Source organism: Uloborus diversus, chromosome 9 (assembly GCF_026930045.1).
Source record: "Uloborus diversus isolate 005 chromosome 9, Udiv.v.3.1, whole genome shotgun sequence".
NCBI classification, from domain to species: Eukaryota; Metazoa; Arthropoda; class Arachnida; order Araneae; family Uloboridae; genus Uloborus; species Uloborus diversus.
Window position 1 is genome coordinate 91,916,436 of NC_072739.1, and position 26,015 is coordinate 91,942,450.

The 26,015-nt window shown below is 33.1% G+C and overlaps 1 protein-coding gene across 1 annotated transcript; it reads right to left on the bottom strand.

The window, feature by feature from the left end:
* Window positions 1-211: 211 nt before the first annotated feature.
* LOC129229857 (protein obstructor-E-like) lies at window positions 212-18,798 on the bottom strand. Its single transcript, XM_054864233.1, has 4 exons — window positions 18,643-18,798; window positions 7,828-8,025; window positions 5,078-5,276; window positions 212-305 (listed from the first exon to the last, which is right to left on the bottom strand). Exons 1-3 carry the CDS (start codon window positions 18,692-18,694, stop codon window positions 5,086-5,088), a joined length of 441 nt encoding a protein of 146 aa, XP_054720208.1. The 5' UTR covers window positions 18,695-18,798; the 3' UTR covers window positions 212-305; window positions 5,078-5,085.
* Between the last annotated feature and the right edge of the window lie 7,217 nt (window positions 18,799-26,015).

Sequence of the window (26,015 nt, forward strand, 5' to 3'; positions counted from 1 at the left end):
ATTGTAACCTGTTGTAAAATCGCCTTCGGACAAATTGGTCTGGATGTAGTCTGAACATGTGTCTGCTACTTGGTTATAGTTGGGGCAAATCTAACCAGGTTAGGTTTGCCCTAACTATACATTCCTTGATACCGTCCATACCACTGGTGAATCAACTAACCCCTGAAGTTGCCAAAATTTTTCTAACCTTAATTAAGACAATGCTAAAGTTATGCATTTAAATAAGTTTATTGTAAGAAAATGACATTTGTCTGTGGGGATGAAGACCTGAGCTAGAATTCCAACAGTACACTTGCAAACATTTTCTGCAAAAGAAAAAAAAACATTGGTAAATGAGACATTTACTGAACACAGTAAAAATACATAGTTAATTATTTAACACTTGAAAGCATTTAATCTTTACTAATAATAAAACTCGAAGTCTCTGGATGTAGGATGTCTGGATCTCTGTGACGCGCATAGCGCCTAGACCGTTCGGCTGATTTTCATAAAATTTGGCACTAAGTTAGTTTGTAGCATGAGGGTGTGCACCTTGAAGCGATTTTTCGAAAATTCGATTTTGTTCTTTTCCTATTTCAATTTAAAGAACATTTTCCGAAGCAAAATTATCATAAGATATGGACGAGTAAATTACGGAATTATCATGACGTGGAATGAGAGAGCGAATGAACATAGTCAATTGGCGAGAAATTCGTCATCCATTATTTGTAAATATACAGGCGAACCGAATGACCTTTTAATTTTTCAACTACGGGCAAAGCCGTGCGGTTACCACCAGTCTTATATAATTAAAAACTGAGCGTATGTACCTATGTATGTATGTCCGAAATACTTCTCCCGAACGCCAGTGAACTAACCATCGAACCAGGTATCGATGGATTCGTCATTTTCCCCTCTTTATGCTTGGCTATTTAATGTAATCCTCCGATAATAATTAGCGGATATACCAGTTAAAAACTATAAATTATGACACTCAGATTTCGACACAAAATCCCTATTTTTCGAAGGCTTTCCTCCACTCAAATTATTATTCAGTGCTTCATCTCAAAGTTCCGCAACAATGCGTTTATTCAAGTTTAACAGCGTGAATAAAATCATTGAGACGAAAGATCTGTCGCCATTTTTTTCTCTCAAATATGAACAAGTAAAATTCATGCTTTTGTTTCAAAGGCTTTTTCTGTAACTGAGGTATTTAAAATGTTTCTTTTTTGGTTATTTTTCCTCAATCTGCCGCAAAATGTTACTGATTTTTTATTTTTTTTTATTTTTTTAATTCAAGTCTGAGTGTTGAACACGCGTCACTTGACATAGCTTTTAGTTTCGTGGTGGACTGTACAAAGTCGGGCGACGCAGCTAATATTTTATAAGTTATGTAACGAGATTTTTTTTTATCTATCGATGATGGGGTCGTTTCCAAAATTTTAGAAATCGGAAAATTTTTCTGAAAGAGCATTCTTAAAATAATATAACTTAATATTATTTTAATCGGTGCACAGATTAAAATTCATTTCTTATGCTTCTGCACATGCCATTAACTGATGCCGTTATCGCACAGCGCAAAATATTATAACCTAGCAAATTATCATAACTTGGTTGACAGCAAAGCGTAAACATTTAGCGCAGCATCGCGGCAATGGAGTGCCAAAGTACATCACTTGTGACGTCATAAAGACCACGCCTTATTTCCAAAATCGGAAATTAAAAAAAAATTAAATAAAAAATAACTGTTTGGAAAATAAAAGTTTTTCCTGGTTCCGTGTTATTTTTCTTGCTCTTTCTATCAATTTCAGTGACTAAAAATAGTACTTTTGACTGAGGGAAACAACCCCATTAACCAGCCCAATAAAAAATGGCAGTTATTTCTGTGATCTCAATTTGTTGTTCTAATTTCAGAACTATACATACAAACCATCTACTATCCTCGAGCAGGCCCGGATCTGCGTACTCGCAGTGCGGGGGGGGGGGGGGGGGGCACGTTCTTAAGGGGCCCAACGGCCCAAAAAATTGGTTGACTGGCACTAAGACTTAAAACGTTGCATATGTACACCACTGGCCTCTTTGGAGAGCCCCTACATATTTTGTCGCAGGGGTCCCAAAATTGATAGATCTGGGCCTGCCTTCCAATTCTTCATGTTGAACTTTATTCAGTCGATGATTTTAAACTAAATTCTGATTTCCAAATTCAGTCATGAAAAAAATAACCACATTTATTTTAAGCACAATGTCTTCTTTGTACCATTTTTCCGAATTTTGATTTGTTGTATCGCTACCCGTCTCCTTCATAAATTTAACTATCATTGTATTTAGGTCCTGAATGTAGATTATCTTGTCATGCTGAGAGAAGTGGGCGTGGGAGATGACGATTCGATGTGCATTTAAGAGGCTTTTTTTTTTTTTTTTTTTTTTTTTTTAATGTGGGGCAAAGTGAAATGGTGAAATATTTACTCCGCTTTTAGGGCCACCTACCTAGTAATATTTTAACTATGTAGTGACATATGTAGTCTATTCCAGTCAAGAAAAAATCACCTCTGAAAACCACAGCATATGATAATACATGCACTTTTCAAAAATGGATGCTAAAATTGTAATTTTTTTTTTGTAATTAAAAAATTATTTTGATATTATCAAATGACAAAGTTCCTCTTGTGAATATTTTAAACAGAAATTGGGACCTTCTAATTGTCGATGAAGTACTTAATATTTAGCTCATTTGTATTTTTAATATTTTTCACAATTAGTCAAGTCCATGCGGGGCAAAGTGAAATAGTTCGTTTCGTTTACTCATTATTTACGTATTTATTTATTATCTAATTAATTGACATTCCTTTATTTATTAATTCATTCATTCACTATTTTGTTCACTCATTTATTTTTCCTCGTGTATTAATTAATAAACTTATTTATTTGTTTATTTTTTATTTCCTTTTCATTTATTTAATTATTCTTTTATTTGCTCATTACATAATTTGTTCAAAAAGATTTTTGACAATCGAATAAAAATTATTTTATTCCAAAAATATTTCATTTTTCAATTGGCCCCATGCAAAAAAAAAATGAAAATTTTCCTTTTTTTTTTTTTTGATGGCCCAATTTTACGCCAAAAATAAAAAAACAATGTTTCAATGCAAGTTCTATTTTAAAATACAAATACAATGTTCTTTCTTTATGTACTCCACTTTTCAAAACAAATTTCCAATTTGTTCATTTTGAAAAAGTGCACTCATCTTAACGATTTCACTTTGCCCCATATTCCCTAACAGTGTCGATTTACGGAGGAAGGGAGTTGGAATTACATTCATCGCTTTTTTGACGCAAAATGTCTTGCTTGGCTTAAAGAACAAACTTAAACTAATGATCGTCAATTAAGTAATTATAGTGCGAAGGCCTGCCACGTGACAGTAAAGCAAGTGGCAGTTCTTCGCGCTGGCGCAGAGCCTGATTAAAGCCCTGGTTCCTTAGAAGCGAATCGCCAATCTTCGACGTCGCTCCTTGCCGTGACGCTGAAATCAAAGTCAAGTGGATTCCGGCGTGGCCATTCATGACGTCGATTTAGCTCGGGCGCGCATGCGCAGAAGAATCGAGTTTTCGCCTCGGTGAGGAGTGACGCCGACGATCGGCGTGTTCACTCCTAAGAAACCTGGGCGGTCATTCCAAGCTCGTCAGCTTGCGAGATCGAGATTCTCGCTCACGTGATCGGTTGTGATGTAAAAATGTCGCAAAGTAGTGTTCTAATCTACTCGAACTTACCTTGCGGCTAGGTTCGAGTCGATTAGAATACTAGTTTGCGATATTTCTATGTCACAACTGATCACGTGAGCGAAAATCTCGATCTCGCAAGCTGATGAGCTTGGAATGACCGCCCAAGGCTTAAGATATCTCGGAGTCCTAGATCAAACACATTTTCAGGGCTCTCTTTAGTCGAACATTTTGAACAAAAATATTCACAAGGAACCAGACGTGCCAACGTCACGGTTGTTGCTGTGCTAAACTACCCGTACAAAATATTTGTTGTGCAGAGCATCGAGCATCCAACACCTTGAGAAAGTAGAAAAGAAAGGAAATAAATAAATTAGAGAATCTTACGTTTCTTTCTTCTTTTTGAGTAAAAGACTTTTAACTTGCACATTTTTAGTCATTTAATAAGGGCCTTTAGAACAGTGTATTTTATACCGTATTACCCCGCATTATTCGGCATGGCGGAAAAAAGCGAGGTTGACCAGCATGCCGGAAAATTCGAATTTTCCGGCATGCCGGACAATTTGAGGTTTATTTTGCAACAAAACAAAAGTTAATTTCCCCGCTCAGTTCCATTCAGAAAGCAAACCACTGTAAGGAAAAAAAATAATAAATCCCGAAAGTAACCTTTAAAAAAAATATTGATATAATATGTGCTTGTTATTTATGGTAGGTCATTATTAATGAATTTAATTTCATGCCAATAAAGTAATCAATTCAAAAGCAATCATCGTTACTGCGATTTGTTCATAATTTTTTAAATAAATTATTTTAGGTTCCTTTTAAGGAAGTAAGTTTAATTTTTATTTATTGGATAGCTATGGTAAATTCTTTAGTACTGGTTTAGGGTGGTAACTTACTGCTCAAACGATTGCTTACTTAGTTTTAATTCAATTTTTATAAAATTATTCTTTATTAAACAATATTTTTCTTGTTAAAATAACAAATGACAGTGTTAGTAAAAGTTTGTACAAAATTAAACTTTTTTTTAAAATACTAATAAGATATTATGTATAGAACGTATATTCATTTTTAAGCGGAACAGGCAAGTGTTATAGAAAATCTGATAACCCCCGAATTTTGCGGCATGCCGGATAATGCGGGGTAATACGGCAATAAAACTTGCATTTAAACATTGTTTCTTATTACTGGCAATAATATTCTGCCTTCAAAAAAAGTGGAAAAAGTTCACTTTTTTTTTTAATGGGGCCTAAGGCCAAGGCCTAGTGGCCTTTTTCGGTTATCAGCCCCTGTCTTCGCGGAGTCATTCTCGGGATTCTAAGAAATACTCTCTCCCCTGCCGGCATGTTCCTGAGGTTACTCCACTGAATGTTATACGAACCTCGCATATTAGCCGCACTGAGGAACCAAGTACTTCCACTGGCATGTCCCAGTTGCAGGATTAAAGGCCAGTCCAGTCTGGCAGTTCATTTTGGATGCTACACCATCGGTGCACTGCCAGAAGCTTTTGCAGTTTCTTGCCTTTTCATTCGGAAATAGTCCATTTCTTCTGGGGCAGTTCTTGCTCTCTTGAGGTGTTTCTATCAATTGGAGAGAATGTTACTTTTAGTTGGTGCAGTTAAAGCAGTGTAGTACTTTACTCCTCAAGTTTTCTCAGAAAATATATAATTTATTCAAACGTTTAACCATAATTTTTTTCACTACAAGCAAATCGGTCTCGAAATCGTTGATGTGAGCTTCGGATTATCTGGCATTATTTCCTTAATCATTTTAAGAAACTAATAATATTTTTTTTATTTCGCAGGTCTATAATTGAGGCAAAGGGTAAGCCCTTAATGCAGGAATTAAATTGGAGGAAGCAAGTCCAATCATTGGCTTAGCAAAAGCTGACCCAAAGACCCCAAGTCACATTACTCAACAACGACGGATAGTTGGCACGTTTTGCTTGAAACAAGTGAAGGAAACTTGATTTCTCCCAATGATTTGCTTCAAAATCTATCACGTGACTTGGGGTCTTGATTTCATGAATGAAAGTCTTCACTCCCTTCATTTTATCTCTTCTCAATGAGTAAACCTAACCTGCAGCGTCGTAACACTGTGTGCTCTGCGTAGCCTTCACAATGCCTCCAGGTTAGGTTTCCCCCACAGAGCTCGAATTCTCCATCTTACGGTGGTTTAAGAAATTGGCCAAAGAGGCAAAACATTTCAATTTTGTGCTGATGAGGCAGATGTTTCATTGGGAAAATGTAAGTAGGGCTGTCTTTGTTTTACCTCTTTCAGCAGGCATTGGTCATGCAGTGCCCCTATAGTTTATTAGAACTGTGGACAATTAATGTAGTATTTACTAAATTATAGACCCATTCCAGTGTACAAAAGAAAAAGAAAGAAAAGAAAGGTCTAAAATAAACTTATCTAACGAATAGGAATTACTAAAAATTATGTTTTCACATGTATTTTTGTGTCATTCAGAAATATCATTAGTTTGACTCTCTTTGGTCTTTATGACGCAATTTCCGAGTGGCGTCGATCTGATTTCAATATTTTTTATTTTTATCCTACAAGTTGTAAAAAAACATGATCATTTTTTCAATTTGAAACGAAAAATTATAGCTAAAATAATCGGCATTTTTTTGTTAATAGCTAGACAAGCATATTTATTTCTGTTAATAAGTAAATGACAGGAAAAGAAAGAATAACATTGACTGAAATTAAAAGGATATTGCCACTTTACTTTCAGGGGAAGGGGTAAGTAAACGAATTTTTGATAAACGTAATGTTAGAAGAACTCATTTTGTTTAGCTCTATTCAAATTTGTATAGCACTCTCAACTCAACTAAATCAAATTGAAATGCTGGTAAAACAGAAAAACATGATTTTGGTTGAAATGAGTCCAAGAATTTGACTAACAGAGTTACATTTTCTGTCGCTTAAAAACAAGCTGGTTTGGTTTTGTAAAAAGACTTTAATAAATTCTCAAACTGAATATCGTCCTGCTTAAAATTTCTTGTTATATTCATTGCAAAAACAAGCAAACCAATGTTTGTCGCAATGGTAGTTTCGTTGGTTCTTCCGCATCGTATGTACTAACGCTATAAAAACCACTTTACAGTGTAAAAACACGAGACTACTTCGAGGTAGTCTCGTACGATTAAACTATCTGATTGAGAAAAAAAAAAGTGTTTAGTCAAAATATGTTTTTTTTTCTTTTTTTTCAATAGCCGAGAAAGGGGTTTTTTTCCCTAGCAGCCGAGAAAGACTTTTTTTTTTTTTTTTCAGGAAAAGTGCTTTTATCAATTAATGTTTAGGGCTTTGCAATTGCATGATTCTTTCGCCACAGCTGAGCGTTTTTTCTGATGTGGCAAAAGTATCTTAAATTTATCAGTTTATTTTTAACCTACATTTCGTATCGACATATCAATAGCAGCTCCGACTGCATATAACAAAAATACCGACATTTCATCACACAAATTAAAAAGAAAAATATAAAAAAAAAAAAAAAATCACCAACTACAGAGAGAAAACATGGCCGCAACGTGAATGATAATTTTCGCCAATTTAGGAATTAAACAAGACGCCATTAAAACGAATGTTGTATCAACACATATACAGATGCAATTAAAAAGTTTATCGTATAATGGTTCTGTGCTATGAGCAATTTTATGTGTGACGGAACGCCATCGTTCAATGGAAAAAAATAGTTTAAGTGATTACAGTGAAATGGTTTTCATTTTGTTTTCTTTGCATTTAATCGTCATCTGTCAATTTTGTACAAAATCATTCTTTTATTGTTGTAGTTTATATTATCGGCAGAAAGTAAGCAAGTCGGCAAACTAAGTGGAGTACCCTTAATGAAAAAGTACCAAATAATAAAAATGGGTTCTTATGGCATGTGTGTACTGTGGAAGTCGGACTTCACACCAAATTAAGGTACAGTTGGAAAAGTGAAGCAGCTCACCCCCCCCCCCAAAAAAAAAAAAAAAAAAAACAAATTGCCAGCCTAGCTGGCACACGGCAACAACAACAAGCAAATAGTAGTAATAATATATATATTTTTAATCGAAAACATTGTTATTTTCATTGATTTGCCCTCATTCAAGTAGGAATTTTTGCGAAACTATATTTTATACTTACGCAGGTACTCTCTGTCTCCGCAAGTGACGGCGAATGGGTAATCGCACCTCTCGTAGAGTGGATTTTTGTCATTGAAAACGAGACCATCTTTGCAAAGTTTCTGCTTGGCAACGCCGCCTCGGCACTCATAGTACAAATCGCACTGCTCTGGATCCGGATAGTAGCCAGAACTGTTCGGGCACTGGAATTCTGCAAAACCTGTTTAAAAGGAATGGCATATTCATATTTACATTCTCCGAAGTTCAAGGCATGTATTTTTTTGCAAGATTAAAGTATTAGCCCTTAAAAATCTTACTAACAAACTTAAAATATTTATAATGCAGGTTGACCCATTAATAAACACTTTGGCGCCATTTCATCTTCAGAAATTTGCAATATCTTTACAAACTGTAAGGTTGGTGCGTCAAATAAGGTCACCCTGAGGTTTATGGCCTAATATCTCACTCGTTCATGACTCCATTTTCCCTAACTTTTGCTGTAACTGACTCATAAAAATAAGAAAAAAAAATTAAAAATGAAATTATAAGTTTCAATTATGTTCGTAGCAGTTTTTACAACAAAAACCGGCTTTTTGGTCTTATTAGGAACATAGGTCCCTAATCAGACAAACTCTGGTATAACCGTATACAGGTTTGAAGACCAAAAAAAAAAAAAAAGGAGGGGTGGGGCTCAAACTAAAAATAATTGAAAAATTCTTTTACTTCAATAAAAAAAACATACATTAAATCACATTTGATTTTCTCAAAAACATTATCAAAAAGTTCTTGTTTGCTACGATGGAAGAAACTTCAATTGTCACATTCAAGGCAATGATAATTCGTTTTTTTTTTGTTATCCCTGCTCACAATTCAAGCACATACCCGTTCGTGCAATAAATGCAGCACCATACCATATCTTCCATCCGATATACCGGTGTTCAAATAAAGCATACCCTGGCCTTATTGGGCTGCAATCTACTTTTCTAGGTTATCAAATCACAGAAAAAAATGACAGTACTCAATGACATTTTTTCTTGTTTAATTCGTCTGCTACATAAGTTTGGCTTCAAGAACAATAAACAACTTTTTTATACTAGTAAACTACAGTGAACCATGATAAAAACAAAAATTACTGCGAAATAAGTTCAGATATTTTTGACAACCCTCTTTTGTAATAACTTTTTTTCTACACTGTAGCTTGATGATAAAAAACAACTTGTTGATAACGTTTTATAATCAGTTAAGCTTTCTGATGACGATGAAGTCACGATATAGCGAATTTTAGTAATACAACATAAAAAATGAGCGGATGGTCTTATTTAGCGTCTTAGTATTTCACAGGGCTGCGGAGTCGGTGGAAAAAGTTATTGCTGCTCCGACTCCGGAATTTTTAGAGCCTTCGACTTCAACTTCTTTACCTCAGAATCAATCCGACTCCCACTCCGCAAGCACTGCCAAAGTTTGCGGACTCTAAGGAAAAAGGACCGACTCCGACTCTGGCATTTGGTACATGACATTAAAACATTTTCATTCATATGTGTAACTCACTGACGCAGCCAGAAATACTTCTGGAGGGGTTTTTTTGATCAAAAATATCCTTTGGGAGGGATGAGGTGTGATCAAAGTTACTTTCTGGAGGGTTTTTTTGATCAAAATAACCCTTTTTTGGGGGGGTGGAGTGGGATCAAAAATACCTTCTGGAGGGTTTTTTTTTTTGATCAAAAATACCTTCTGAAGGGGATTGCTTGCTCAAAACAAGCCTTTCATAAGAATAGACTATTGTATTAGAATCTGCATTTATGTTAAAACCAATGGCTTTGTGGGGTGTTTTCTCCCCCCCCACTTCGCCGTGGCATTGGTACTAAAGAGCTTTTCTTATTTTGTTTCAAGTTTTTAGGAAGAGTTTAAATGATAAAAAGTACACCAACCCAGTTAATAAAATATCTCGAACTGGTAGACAAACACAACACAGATCGTTCACTTTTAAGAATTGTGTAAGAGGAAGTTACGGTTGTCAATTCGTCAAAGAAAAAACTTTTAAAACCCTATTTTTTGAAGCAAATTACGAACTATTCATTCACTGGTTGGTCTATCATAACCAGAGAAACTGCACAAACAGCGTAATTATGAAAAACGTTCAAATGCGGCGCTGTCGAAGTGTCTTGAGATATTTTTTTGACACCAAAATTATTTAGCGTCCGAAATTGAAATTTAATATAAATCTGTCGAAATTTTTAAAAAAGCGCCAAATTTAAAGTCTTGGCGAGAAAATGAAACAACTATGCAATTTCATTCGTGTAGCAGGATATCGATCTGCAAAGCTTGTGAAAAATGTCTTCCATTTCTCCCAGAAACTCGCTATATTTGGCGGCTTTTTATTTCGATAACGGGGAAACGAGGGCAAATAGTTTCTGTCCAGTAACATGTTATACTATGTTCTTTCGGTTGCTTTTTTTTTTTCTTCTTCTTTTCATTTTTACGCTATCGTATGGTTTTCTGGTAAGCATTCATTTACATAAGAGGAAAAAATTGCAAACTATGGCGAATTTCTTTTTTGTTAACATTATTATTTTAGAAATTTCAATTTTACTCAGTCTTCGAATAAACGGTGAACATAATCTGCACTGATAAAAAGAACAGATCATTAATCTATGAACAACTGAACTTATAAGATAATTGAAATACTTTTTTTTTTTTCTTTTTCCCTTTTTTTTTTTTGAGCTATTTAACATATAAAGCAGTAACGATGAACTGTGTAAATGGGTAAGAATTAATTCAAGTTTCGTTGACGGAGCATAAAAACTTGTTTTTTTTTGCAGTCTCAAATGAATAATTTAAAATAGTGTTCTCATAGCTATGTATTTAAATCAGGTATGGCTACGGCATGTTGTTTTCTGTGCATTGACACTGTTCTTGCAAAAAAACAACCTTTACGGAGATCGTACAAAGTATTTTAATAGGTAACTAAGCTGGTGACTTGACGACATTTAGTAGCAAAAACTCTATGTCTCGGAAGAAAACTAAAAGTAGGGAAAACGTCAAAATTTTCTTCGTCCGAGTTAAGAAATAAGTTCTCAATAGTGTTCTATACTCTCAGAAGTTATTTCTTAATTTAGCTAAAATTTTTGGTTGAAGCTTTGCTTCACATGCCAGAAGGTCGTGGATTCGTTCCTCTAACTTCCTTGGCAATATCACTCATCTTGGGGAGTAAATCTAAGTAGTCCATTCTCTCATCTCCAGGCAATGGCACGCAATATTTCCATGATGTTTAAACTATGAACGTGTCACAACAACAGCAACGGACATATTGCATGTATGCATATTAGGATGTACCACACACACACACAAAAAAAAAAAAAAAAAAAAAAAAAAAAAAAAAACGAAAGTCGGTTTTTCAAGTCGCACACTCTCTTATATTTTTCCTTTTATGTCAAAACAATTGTCAAAAAAGTTTCATATAATTTGAAGCAGCAATCCGTTCCGACCTGCGCCTGAAAGTGTAAACCAGCCCTGTGTACTAGGCCGAATATATTTTTTTTGAAAGTTCGAAATTTCATGCTGATAAAACGTTGCCCCTACAGCCCCACATGTACCACAAAAATATCTATCCAAATTAAAAGATATTTAGTTGTCCATCAAGATGCCTAAAATTTATAATTTCTTTCAAAAAATTGATTTTTTCGATTTATCTTTTAAAAAATTGTTTATACATTTAAATAAAGTATCAAATTTAAAAAATTGTTAGCGAAGACATTTTCAAATCAACATTTGAAAATAAATTGAAAAATTACATATTTAAAATTAAAAACAAAATAACTAAAATTGAAAAAAATCCATATTTTGAGTATTACGTGGGAGACTTAAATGTTGCAAGAGAGCAAAAAACTGCTATTTAAGGCTGATTATCGACTCTACTGTTTATATTTTTTAACTTGATAACTCTTAAAATTTCCCATACATTAAAAAAAATATATAGAAGAAATTAATTTTTCGAAGAAAATTTACGAATTTTAGGCCTTCTGCTGAACACCTAAATATTTTTGTGATTCATGTGGGGTTATAGGGGCAACGTTTTATCAACATGAAGTTTCAAACTTCGAAAAACAACATTTTTTTTCGATTCGGTCTAATACACAGTGATGGTTCACACTTTCAGGCGCATGTTATCACGGGTTGTCGTTGTTCAAATTCTATGAAACTTTTTTTACAATTGTTTTGACCTAAAAGGAAAAATATAAGAGAATGTGCGATTTGAAAAATCAACTTTTTTTTTTGGGGGGGGGGGGGGGTACATTACTTGACGAATACCCGTTTTTTTCCCCTCCTGTTTATCGAACAAATTTCCATCTGTAGTTTTCTCCATTATAGAAGAAAAGATATCCGTCAGCAAAAGGAAATTCCCTTCATTTAGGACCCCTCTTTGAATGACTTTGGTAGCGAATATGAAATAAAACGACCGGACTGCTCACATTCGAGAATGATTGAAAATTTTAAAAATATTACTGTATTATGACTATGAAATAATCTGTTGACGCGATCAAAAGGAAACTTTTTTGTTGTTGACATATCGTCCCCTCAGAGCAATAGTAAGATATCTTAGTATTATTTCTGGGATTAGTTACCTTACTGTTGCTCTGAGGCGACAATATGTGAAATTCAATGACCGTATTTCTAGTATTTGAGAAAGATGGAAAATTTAAAATCCTTTTCCACCAGTAAGAAAGAATCTGTTGAGAATGTCAGAGTTAAAGTTATTTGTTCGTACCCGACATAAAATAAAACGCCGCTGTTCCTAAATTCTAAGAAAGGCAGAAAATTTTCTCTGTTGTTTTACGAAAACTGAAATCTAGAGCAATCAAAATAGAATATTTTGCCGGAAACAATTGCACGTGCAATCAAATTACCACGTGGATGATTCGTGACCGGCAGCTGTTATAACGCCTGCTATTTGACGCATCTCGAGCTGAACGACCCGGTATCACACAATGACGTTTCACAAGCTTACGAACAGCGTGCATTAGTTCATTCATAACTATTTACGTCAGGTTTGTGAAGTCGATTGTTCAAACGGCAGCACTCGGTCTGAGTAAATCGATAGATGTTTTTCCCTTTCTTTTTTTTCTTTTTGAGACAGATTGAATGTGAGTCAATATATTTATGAGACCCTATTTTCTTTTTTCTTTTTTAAATTTTTTTTATGCGTCACACGAGTTACAGCTCTTTCCTAAAGTAAAAAAAAGAGTCGTCTGGCGCGACAACGCGCTTCCATTTAAGTGAAACGGCTATAATACGAGTGTTAACGAGTAACGAATTTTAGACCTAACTCGAATTCCTCGCCCGCAGCATGAACATTTTCGGAACGGTATCACGACGAAAAGTTTCGGTTTTGTTATTGGCAACTAAAAACATTTTTTTCGTGAATTTACCTTCATCCCTTCAGAATCACTGACAACAGAAGTTCCCACACCGTACTAGTCTGAACATCGCTTTGTTAGTGTATACAAATAATTATGCCGCATTTACCATATTTGTTTCCTTCTAAATGCGAAAGTTCATGAAATATAAGGACACTTAAGAGTGCTATTTCATCTTAAGTTTGTGAAGATAGAAAGAAAAAGAGAAAGTTTCTGATAATTGGAGAAACGTTTAAGATTCTCGATGTGCTTGAACAACTAAAAAATTCGTCGAAGGTAGCACGACTATCAGTGAGTCATCCATATGTACAATTAAAAGTCAAGAAAAGAAAATCCGTAAAAATTCGCAGAGTAAGCAAAATGCAAAAATTATGAAAATGGAAGCTGCTCGGACATTGGGGAATAAATAGACCAGAAGGAGGGATGTTACAATAGATGGAAACGTTTAAAATAATGGTTTGATTACGCAGCATAAATCATCATCTTCTCCATTTCTTAATTAAGCACTTTTATTATACTTGGCCTGTTTGTCACGAAGTAATCTAAAGCTTGGTTTTGCTTATATTTCAGCAATTAAATCACTTAGAGACTTCTGGATTTCACTAAATGATTTGCTTAATTTTAAGGTACAACTTAATGCTGAGAAATTAAAATTCTTAAATAAAATTAGAATTTCGGTTAGGATGGAAAATAGCAAATTTCATGCAATTTTCCCCATTAAATGTTTAAATATAAAACCCATTGTTACAAATTTTGTTGCTTTGCAACAGTAATGTTAAAAGCAATCATAATGAAAATTTTGAATCAAGGTTTTTCGGAAGCAAGCATGAAATTAGCAAGCATAAATCTTAGAGAGGAACAAGGATTAAATTTTAGTGCAACTGCTTAAAGTTTTAGACACGTATATAATTTTTTCCCCTTTAAATACTGAGCATTTATATGAAAAAATAAGGTGAAGTTTCGTGACGGTAAAATTATTCTATTTCTGAAATACATTTACACTAAAATGAATAAAATAACAGATTTTTTTTTTTTTTTTTTTAAATACTAAGCACTTTTTATAACGCACTCAAAAGGACAAAATAACTTTTCTGGGTCAGAAAGGACAATTAAAGTATTCCTATAGTTTTCAGAAATTCCAAGAAAATGGCACTACAAACGAAGAAAAGTGCGGTTCTAGTCATTTCAAACCAAACTTTCCCCTTAAGAAAATTATGCATGTTTGAACACTCAAATTTATGATTGATAGCTAGATAATGATAAAAAATTCTCTTCATAACTTGAGCCGCACTTTTATTCGTTTGTGGTGTCATTTTCTTATAATTTTCGAAAACTACAGGAATGCTTAAATTGTTCTTTCTGACCCAGAAAGGTTATTTTGTCCTTTTGAGTGCGTTATGAAAAGTGCTTAGTATTTTTTTAAAAATTTTTTTCTGTTATTTAGTTACAAATATTATAACTGGATCTTCTGTACAGCACAATTATAGTCCATTATTTAATTATTATTACATACTGTACTGGTTTATCTTATGACTCTTTTTCCCATTGATAATTGATTTTGTGTATCCTAACTGTATTTCATTTTGCATAAAATAGCTTTAAAAAAATACGCTTAAAGTTTTGTGTTTTATGTAAGAAACGGTAATATATAGTAAAAGAATGGTTTAAAACAGTTTGAGGTAGTGTTTACAAGTGTTTAAAATAATTGGATATGTTATAAAAATTTGTACGCTTAAACTTTTCCACAACGTGAAATGTCGACTTATGTGAAGGGTTTTCAAACACATCCCTCACGTAAGTCGGAATTCGACTGTATATATAAGGCATTATACAGTAACCAAAAGGTTAAAAATCAATAATGATAAATACTTTTTTTTTTCAAAAGCAATGAATGAAAAAAAAAAAAATACTTCTGTTACGATATCGTAAAAAGTTAAATACTAACTTCGTCCATTTGTTTATTTACATTACTTTTTCAGAAATAGAATTACATAACGCCTTTAGTTTCCCTTTTTTATTCCTTGAATGAATTGAACTTTTTTTTTTTGAAAATGATTGCGAATTCAAACTGCTTGTTTCTCTTTTTTTCACTGGAGTGAGAAGAGGTTTCCTCGTGTCTCATAAACACGTATATGCAATGTCTATTGCAAATTTTGGCTAAAAAGTATTAAATTCATCAGTGTATTTTGCCAAGAAAACAGTTAGAAACCATTATCATTGCACCGTCCAAATCTTAAGAAACTCAACCTAAAAAGACAAATATATGCCACGAGGCATTCACGTGTTTTGAAGACAATAGACTTAGAGTAAGGAAATGCTCCAAAAATAGCAAAACTAGTTTCTAAACGCATTAAAAGCCAATCTTGTGCAAATATGAATTGGATTTATTGGTCGCTAAAAATTTGGGAGACAAAATCGTAAAAAATTACGCGTAAAAGTATAAAAAATACCGAATGAAAAAAAGAAAAATGAATGAAAAACGAGAAAGAATACCAAGAGGAATGGGGTCGTTTCCAAAATTTTAAAAGTATTTTTTTCTGAAAGAGCATGCTTAAAAACACAGGATCTGACCATTTTTTAAGTAATTTGACTAAGTTTAACATTTTAAACAAATTACTTAAATCGGTGCGCTTTCATTGCTTATTCTTTTGCCGATGACATCACAAATGATGAAATGCCATTCACTGTTGCCATTCGCAGAACGTAATATTTAATTTGCTTCTTTACTCACGTGTACTGGCAACGATATGGTTGATAGCAAGCGTAGAGCGCAATATTTAATTCGCTTCGTGATTATCATAACGCGGAATCGCGGCAGACAGATGAGCCAAAAGTACATCATTTGTGACGTCATAAAGACTACGCCTTGTTTGAAAAATCGGACATTTAAAAAAATTAATTAAAAAATAACTGTTGGGAAAATTAAAGAATTTTATCGGCCCATGTTGTTATTTTTGCTTATTCTATCAATTTCAGTGTCTAAAAGTAGTACTTTTGACTGAAGGAAACAACCCTATTGCAGCTGAAAAATAGATTTTTGTTTACTACTGATTTTTTTCTTCTTGTGGAAAATAAACAAGTCGATGCAAAATTTACTTTTAAAATTACTGAAAAAGTGGAAAAGGAAAATTTTTTATTTATCTATTTATTTATTGTTTTTTTGAAAGAAATGTTAACTATTCATAAGTTGATGTGACGTTTAACTGGTGTAACACCATGTGTTTAATCTTATCACTGTAGGATTGTGTATTCTCTGTCAGACGCTTAAGACAGGAGCACGGCACATTCTATAGTTCAAGCATCTACACGAAACTGGACAACATTGAATAATAGTATTATACAAATTTATTGTATACTAGCTGCCGGAGGTGAGTTAATGTACAGTTGTACAACACCTCCGTTCTCCCCAGACATTATTGGCCGGCGACCAGACTTAAGTAGTCCACTTTCGCTCTAAACAGGCACTATTGGGTCAACGTAGCATTTAATAGTCACTGAAACATTGAGAAAAATAGATGTCAAGCACACTGTTAGACCTATATATTTTCTGATCCAGAAAACTGAGCCTAAATTGTATAATGTTGTATAACAACACGATTCTATAAACGGTTTTAAACAGAAAACTTCCATTTGCAGCAATAAATTCTCGCCATCACTAACAACTTAAGAAACCAAATTTTCTAGATTCTATTACCTGATGTCATTATATCCAAAAGCTCACTATTTTGCACTGAAAAAGGGGTTTCTTGAAACCCCGAAACACATGTTTGCAGTAATTTGTAATTTTGTGCTGCAAAACGTTGGATATTTCTTTTTACTTCTGTACAAAGTTTGTTTTTTTTATTTATTTCTTATTATGGATGATCATTGATAATAATAAAAATAAATACTACGCTAACAATATTGACAATATTTGTTGAAATATGAAGTATTTAAACCTATTAAAATATTTTATGACTCATGGAAAAGAATATTTTCTCTTCCTTTTATATTAAAAATAACAGATTTTTTTTATTAAAATACTAAGCACTTTTCATAACGGACCCAAAAGGACACAATAACCTTTCTGGGTCAGAAAGGACAATTTAAGCATTCCTGTAGTTTTCGAAAATTCCAAGAAAATGACACCACAAACGAAGAAAAGTGCGGCTCAAGTCACGAAGAGAATTTCTTATCATTATATCTAGCTTTCAATCATAAATTTGAGTGTTCAAACATGCATATTTTTTTTAAGGGAAAGTTTGGTTTGAAATGACTAGAACCGCACTTTTCTTCGTTTGTGGTGTCATTTTCTTGGAATTTTCGAAAACTATAGGAATACTTTAATTGTCCTTTCTGACCCAGAAAAGTTATTTTGTCCTTTTGAGTGCGTTATAAAAAGTGCTTAGTATTTAAAAAAAAAAAATCTGTTATTTTATTCATTTTAGTGTAAATGTATTTCAGAAATAGAATAATTTTACCGTCACGAAATTTCACCTTATTTTTTCATATAAATGCTCAGTATTTAAAGGGGAAAAAATTATATACGTGTCTAAAACTTTAAGCAGTTGAACTAAAATTTAATCCTTGTTCCTCTCTAAGATTTATGCTTGCTAATTTCATGCTTGCTTCAGAGAAGCCTTGATTCAAAATTTTCATTATGATTGCTTTTAAAATTACTGTTGCAAGGCAACAAAATTTGTAAGAATGGGTTTTATATTTAAACATTTAATTGGAAAATTGCATGAAATTTGCTATTTTCCATCCTAACCGAAATATTAATTTTATTTCAGAATTTTAATTTTTCAGCAAGATTAAGCAAATCATTTAGTGAAATCCAGAAGTCTCAAAGTGATCTAGTTGCTGAAATGTAAGCAAAACATCTCAGATTACTCCGTGACAAACAAGCCAAGTATAATAAAAGTGCTTAAAAATACATTCTTTTTTTTTTCACTATGCAAATTATGCATAAAATATCTTGGTTTAGAAGTCATACTTTTAATATTATGGACTAACATACCTGATTTCTTTCTTTTTTTTTTCTTATAAGTTGCTTAATGAAATGCTACAAAATGGTGTGCTTCACTCAAAGATTACTTTAATTTACAGCTTAAAAATATTTATAGAAGAATTCAGTTGAAAGAACGGGATTAAAATTTTTTTTTGAAAACATTGCATTTTTCTTTTCTGAATAATCTGTTGAAATACATGAAAAAATAAAAGAAAGAACTGAAACTCATGCTGCGTAAAAACATTTTGCATTTCATTTTCAACATTCATTATTTAGAATTATTAAATAGAATGCAAGAAACTAGCAAACTAGTTTTGTGCGTCACGTGATCGCCAGACACGGTAAAACTGACCTGAATAAAATGAGACCAGCGCTGCATGTGAAATGGAAATAAAAACATGAAGGAAAATTAAGAATTTGATTCATATTTTACCTTTTTCCCAGAGAAGAATTGCAAGTACGAAACCGAAAATGTATCCCGGCATCTTTTAAATAATCTTAAATATAGTTTTAAAATATAAAATCGTTTGATGTAGGAATGTATGTTATCTGTGCCGGCACCGTTCAAGAATGGAACGAAGTTGGATTACAAGTTAGGTGCAAGACTGGTTCCACAGAGTTCAAGAAGGTTTTATTTATTTTTCATTTTGTTATTGTAGAAGAACACGAGGAGAGGAATTCTTAAAACCTGTTCTAAAGTGTCACAAAGGAAGAGAGAAAAAAAAGTTTTTTTTTACCATAATTTTTCCTTTTTCTTCATATTTTAAGATACGTTTATTTTCTTCATGTAAAAATACTGATGAAAACGATAGTGCGAATCAATAAAATTATAGTTAAAATACCCATATTGTATACCACAAAACCATACCTGCAAATGAGCCCATAATGTAAAAAATATTATCAATGCTTTGTTCCATATTTGTTTCATTGCGTTTGCCCAAAAAACAAACACCACTCTTTAATTCCACGTAGTCAATCACTAATCAGCATCATCAAAGCTGTTGCTAAATCAATGAGTAGTCAGAGCAATTATATTAATAACACAATATCTAATTCTTGATAATAAGCCCCATCATAATTTCAGAAGATATTTTCAAGGGGAAGGGGGCATGGGTGGTTATAGTTTTACAGTTCTTAAGGTTTCTTCAGAATATATTTTCGAGATTATTAAAAAATTTCAAAGGGAAAGAATTTTAAGAAACTTTCGATCTGTCATTGATTTACTCTTTGATTTAAAAAACTCTTTCGTTTGTTTTCATCGTTAAATTACTCTGAATTAGTGTTTACACAGTGGTATTTTTTTCCCTTTTTTCTTAAAAAATGGGGGAGGGGGTAATCCCGTACCTACAACAAAACTAAGAAAATTCACATTTCCATTCATCTAAAATCATTTCTATTCAACATGCAATTTTAGATTTCGGTTACGAAACATATACGTCTACAAATATTACTTCACCAGCAGCATTTACTCTTTATCTTTTTGAATTGTTGCGTGTCTAAAATACTTGAAAAAGTAAACCGTTTAAAACAAAAATATTTGTGACATTGAATAAATTGAAAATGACCATCAGCATTTACTCTTTATCTTTTTGAATTGTTGCGTGTCTAACATACTTGAAAAAGTAAACCGTTTAAAACAAAAATATTTGTGACACCGAATAAATTGAAAAGGATTATTACAGTCATGAATAAAATAAATTCCTTTGTAGCAATCACTGAACAGTTTTGTACACAATGTTGCTTTAGAGAACTATTCGATTGTATTTTTTTTTTTTTAATCTCTAAATTTGATTTGTATATATTACGAAAATTACGTTTCAGTCTTTCCATTCTTAAAGCAACTCAGCAATTTTTGGAAGTTTATAAATCAGGCAGCTCTTCAAATCACTCGTACGGTACAAAGTGAATTGAGGCAGTAAAAAGCAAAGGAATGTAAGTGCCAAAATAAATATTTGGAGAGAACCAGGACAAATGGTAGGTAAACCTCTCCTCTGTCTTGGGGCATGCGATAGTAGTAGTATCCCTGGTAGGTTCTGCTATACAGCATGATTTAGATAAAAATTTCCAGGAAAGCTTACCTAGAATCTTATCTTTAAACGCATTTTACTCAAAACTTGACAATGTCCTCTTGCATCTCTTTGATTCTCACTGTCACAATTGTAATTTTTTTCCTTTAAAATATTTAACATGATATAAGCAGATTCTTTAGTTTACGTAAGAAATCTAAACACAACATTTTACGTTTCTGGTTCATTCTCAGGAATATGGTACAAATCAGGTCCGACACGTTTTAGTTTTGTATATCAATTTTAATAATATTTTTTTTATTGAAGCTCCATTTAATTCTGAGCAATAAAGTTTCATTGACTTTTACTTAAATAACTTATCAGGGGAATTTAAATATTTTGACCCCTTCGTGTAAGAGAGTAAACAATTGAGCCTTAAAAAATCTTTTCATCACAGAGAAAAGTTACAGTTACAGAACTAGTGAGTAAAATGGAAGAATGATATTGTTACTGAAACTGTTACTCTGTCTGTGATTTCAAGGAAAAAAAAACATTTTTGGATAATTTATGCTATTGTAACTGAGTGAACATTAAACAATTCAATTTAACTACCAGAAAAAAAAGAAAACTAGTCACTTTATTTCTTGACTGTAAAATTCAAAGTGGCCGAATAGGTTCAGAAGTACTTATAGACTTTAAAGCATGATGAGGTTAAATATAATTCTCAAATTCATTTTCGAAATTGCAGTAACAGAGTGGCCAACATGAATTATAGAAAACGTTTGACATGAATAAAAAAGTTTTTTCCAAGGGACATGAGCTTTAAAAAGAAAAAAAAAATCACTCTAATCATAAAGAAAAGTTCAAGTTACAGAACAAGCCTAAAAGGAAGAAATGATACTTATACTGTTATTCTATCTTTTAATTTCAAGAAAGAAAAAAAAAATATTTTAATAAGTAATACAAATGTAAGCGAATGAACATTAAATAATTCAAATTAACTATCAGAAATAAAAATAATAGACACGTTATTTCTTGTCTGTACAATTTAAAGTGGCTATCTACGCACAGGAGTCATACCACAAGACTAACTCATAAATTTCATTAAAAAGCAATAATATTAAAGAGTAATGAACGAAATGTTTTGCTTAGGCAATCACACATGACCCATACGTTTGTGATTTTTTAAGCAAGAAAGATTTGTTCATTTCGCTTTTACATTATTATATTTAATGAAATACAGTGGAGCACCATTTATACGTTTCTCTTTTATGCGTTTTTGTCAATTATACGTTTTTAAATTGATCCGGGCCAAGTCTAATACATAATAACGTACACCTCCATTATTTATTTATACACTTCTTTCATACAGTCCCTTCAAAACGTATAAACGGTGCTTCACTGTTGTGGCTGTCACTCACATGTGGGATAAAATGACCGTTTTTCCGTGGAATTTTCCCGTTATCGAAAGAATGGGCCTCATTTTTAATTGTTTTCCCGCCAATACAAACCAAAGACAAAATCGCAATGAAATCAAGAGGCCAATGCTGTGAATAATCAAGAATGTGTTATGACCTGATTTTTACCGATTTTATCCTTCAGAAAGAGGTTGAAAGGGCGTTTTTCGATGTCTATCTAAGAAAGGATTCTTCCTGGTCAGCGATGTAAGCTGCTGCAACTGGTTTAAAGCGGTTCGAACAGCGTGTATTTCGGCAAAATCCAGTTAAGTGTCTTTGTGTAGTTTATCAAATGCCGGGGTGGTCAAATGTCAAAAGCAATCTATCAACGAGAAAATGCAGATAGTGACATTTGTAAAACAGAAATGAGAAAGTGTTTTGATAGCAAAAAGACTTCTTTAAAAAAAAAAAAAAGATTTTTCTTTTTGTATCTCCCATTTTCTTTTGCAAAGCAGTGGTGTCCATCCCCCCCCCCCAACTCAATGGCGCAAATTCCAGCCCCAAATTTTTCTCAACCCTCTTTCTCTTTTTCATTATTTATTTTTTTGCTCTCTCTCTCTCTTTTTTTAAATATTATTTATTTATTTTTAATTATTTTTATCATTATTACTTTATTAGAAAAGTTCTGACTTTTAATGACATACATAAACACACACACACAAACTAAATAAATAAATAAAATAAAATATATGCAGAAAAAAACAGAAATAATTAAATAATTTAAACTAAAAATAAATTTTAAAAAATTTAAATAAATAAATTTGAAAGGAAATTAAAAATCCCCACCAAAACTTGGTAGCGCAACTTACGCCATAATCTCCCAGCCCACTGTGGGCACCCTTCTTGTAAAGCCACCTTGATGTTATTGCAGTGCAAGTGTGAGAATATGATCAGAATTAGAATAATTCTGATTATATTCTCTAAGATTATATGTATTAATTCCCAAAGGTGTTTTTCTGTGACAACGCCATAGCTCCTTCAATTCTTGATCAAACTACATAAGTAAGACATAATTTAAAGGCCGTTTTTCATCACTTTGGGCGAAAAATAAAGAGAAGTTGCACATTTTGACTGTTTTGTCAAAAAAAAAAAAAAAAAAAAAAAAAAAAAACCGATTTATTCAGTTTTTTTTTTTTTTCAATTATAAATTGCTTTAATGCAATAAATTTTTCTTAATAATAACACGGAGGGCGTGAGTTCGAATTTCCAGGAGCACAAAAATATTATTTTAATGATGTATTTTCTTCATCAGAATTCTGACCCAAATTTCTGTTGAAATGTGATCTAAACTCATAGCAGGATAATGAGCTAAGCTACAATTTCTCTTATTGTTAAAATCACGAATCTGTATTTTATCCCGTTTAATCGCAGTTTCATATACATTAGTTCCCGAAGCTGTTTTTTTTGTGGATACGCCATAAATTCATTGACACTTCACCAAACTTAAAAAGTAAGGTATCATTTTGAAGAGTTGTTCACCGCTATCAGCAAAAAATAAACAAACAAAACACATTTTTGCTTTTTATAAAAATAATTGCTTAAAAAAGCGGGTTAATTCTTTTCCGTCGGGGTAAGAATGCTTCCATGGGTCTATTAGTTACTTGTACACTACGTGTCCAAAGAAAAAGTCGCTTGCCTTAATATTTGGTCGGACCACCTTTTGCGCGTATTGCAGCTTTCATACGTCGTGGCATTGCTTCAGTGAGCTTTTGTAGAGTATCCGTTTTTATTTTCGTCCACAATTCCATCAAGAGGTCTCCTAAACGTTCGATAGATGAAGGAAGTGTGATGTGTGATCTTAAATCCTTTTCGAGTACGTCCCACAGATTCTCGATTGGATTGAGGTCTGGACTTAGGGGTGGCCAAATCATGTGTTGAAATGATGCATCGTGCTTATCGAACCAAGATTTAACAATTGTAGCCCGTTGTACTCTGGTGTTATCGTCTTGGAATGCACCACTACCGTCAAGAAAATAAAAGTCCATAGATGGCACAACATGATCATCCAAGATGTTAAGGTACTGTGCAGATTTCATTTGGTTGGTGCACAATGCAGCCGAGCCTAGTCCAAACAACCCCAGATCATCACACTGCCTCCGAAAGAGTGCACATTGGGAACGAGACATGTAGGGTCCATTGCTTCGTGTGGCTCTCTTCGAACCCTGACGCGTCCATCATTTTGAAAGAGCGTAAATCTTGACTCACCAGACCACATGACCTTTCCCCAATCATTAACAGTCCAATTTTTATGATCTTTTGCAAATTGCAGTCTCTTTCTTCGATTAATGGCACTCCCAAGTGGCTTCCTTTTTGCAACACAGCTTCTTAGTCCCGATTTTTGAAGTTCTTGTCGCATTGTGAGCTTGGAAATTGTTTTACTTCCCTCGTTGAAGAGTTCTGTAAGTTCAATAGTCGATTTCTTGCGATTTTTCTTCACTAATCGCTTCAGAGAACGTCGGTCACGTTCATCCAGAATGGATTTGCGACAAGAAAGATGTCGCGAACAGATAGCTTCTCCGCCATCATTCCACCTTTTAATAATACGTTGAACAGTTCGCAATCCTATACCACTAATTTTAACTATGTCTTTGCATTTTGTCCCACTTTGGTACAGGCCAACAATTAGGGAAGTTTTCGATTTTTCAATTTCATTTTTATATGATAGAGTAACATGTACGTATGAACATCATAGGTGAAAAAATTTTTGCGATACGATAAGTAGTTTTTTTTAAATTAATTTTTAAAGTTCAAGCGCTTGTGACGTCAAATGGCATAGGAAGTGACTTCATGCGCTCTTCCGATAGGGGAGAAGCCGAAGGTCACGCATTCGACTTCGAAGACGAAACATAAAAGGCTTATCTCCTCGCATTTAACTCCTCGCGTTTCTGGAACATTAAACCTCTCATCCTCTCGGAAATATTCGAATATCATCATTGATGTTACATGAGGAAGATTATTTAGATTGTGCTTTAACGAATCCGGTTTCCATAGTGTGTTCAAAAGGATTATTGAAATTCTAAAAAATAAAAATATCAGCGCGCTCAAAATGTTCCTAGCGAAAACAAGGATCTTCGGCGGAAGGCAGCCCATTCGCGCCCTGTGACATAGGCTCGTGACGTTTCAGAAGCGCGCACTTTTGCGCGTGGATTTTAAAAAATTCATTAAAAATCAACCACGTTGTTTTAAAATTCGGCGATGGTGAATTTATTAGTTTTGAGGGTCAATTAACAATATCCAATAGCCAAAATATGAACATTTAATAGGTTGCAACTTTCTTTTCCTCGAACACAACTACCGATTCCCGCCAAGCTTACTTCGAAATAAACAGTCTTCTAGTGCAACGCCCGCATTTTAAGCTTGCATCGAGCAAAGATTTATGCAAATATCTGTAATACTCATCGAATATCCTTCTTCCAAAATTGGAACGTTTAAAATTCGACCGCGATTTTTTTTTTTTTTTTGGACACTTAGTGTATTTCTCTATGTGTTATCATTCACATTGAATTTCTCTCCTAACGGAAATCCTGGTAAAATCTAATTTAAGGGAGATTTCCGACGTACTATCTCCTTTATATGTTGAAATTTCATTTTCACCACTACCAAAATTCATTAAAAAAATAGTTTAACACGTTGACTGCCATAGCAATTTTTAGAAATCTGGCCTAAAATGATAATTTGATTTAATGACCTTATATTATTTAAAACTCTAATTATAGAGCAAAGTTATCATCAAAAAGCATACAAAATAAAACCACCTACCGAAAAAAAAAAAAAAAAAAAAAAAAAAAAAAAAACAGCGTCCGACAAAAGCCCTATCGTAATGTACCTATAAAAAAAATGCCTGTAAAGAGAAGCCAGTCCTTTGTGCGGAAGATTGTTTTAAGAAGTTTCACAAACAATAAAACATTATTTTATTTCTTGAGTTTTAATTAACTTTTGTAATGGAGTCGTTTCCAAAATTTTAAAAGTATTTTTTTCTGAAAGAGCATGCTTAAAAACATAGGATCTGACCATTTTTTAAATAATTTGTTTAAGTTTAATATTTTAAAAAAATTACTTAAATCGGCGCGCTTTCAATGTTTATGCTTCTGTCCAATGACATCACAAATGATGAAATGCCATTCTGTGTTGTCATTCACAGAGCAAAAATAATTAATTCGCATCTTTATCACGTGTATTGGCAACGATATGGTTGCTAGCAAGCGTAGAGCGCAATTTTAATTCGCTGCTTGATTATCATAACGTGATAACGTGGTAGAAAGTTGCGCCAAATTGCATCATTTGTGAAGTCATAAAGACCACGCCTTGTTTTCAAAATCGGACATTTAAAAAAAATAATTAAA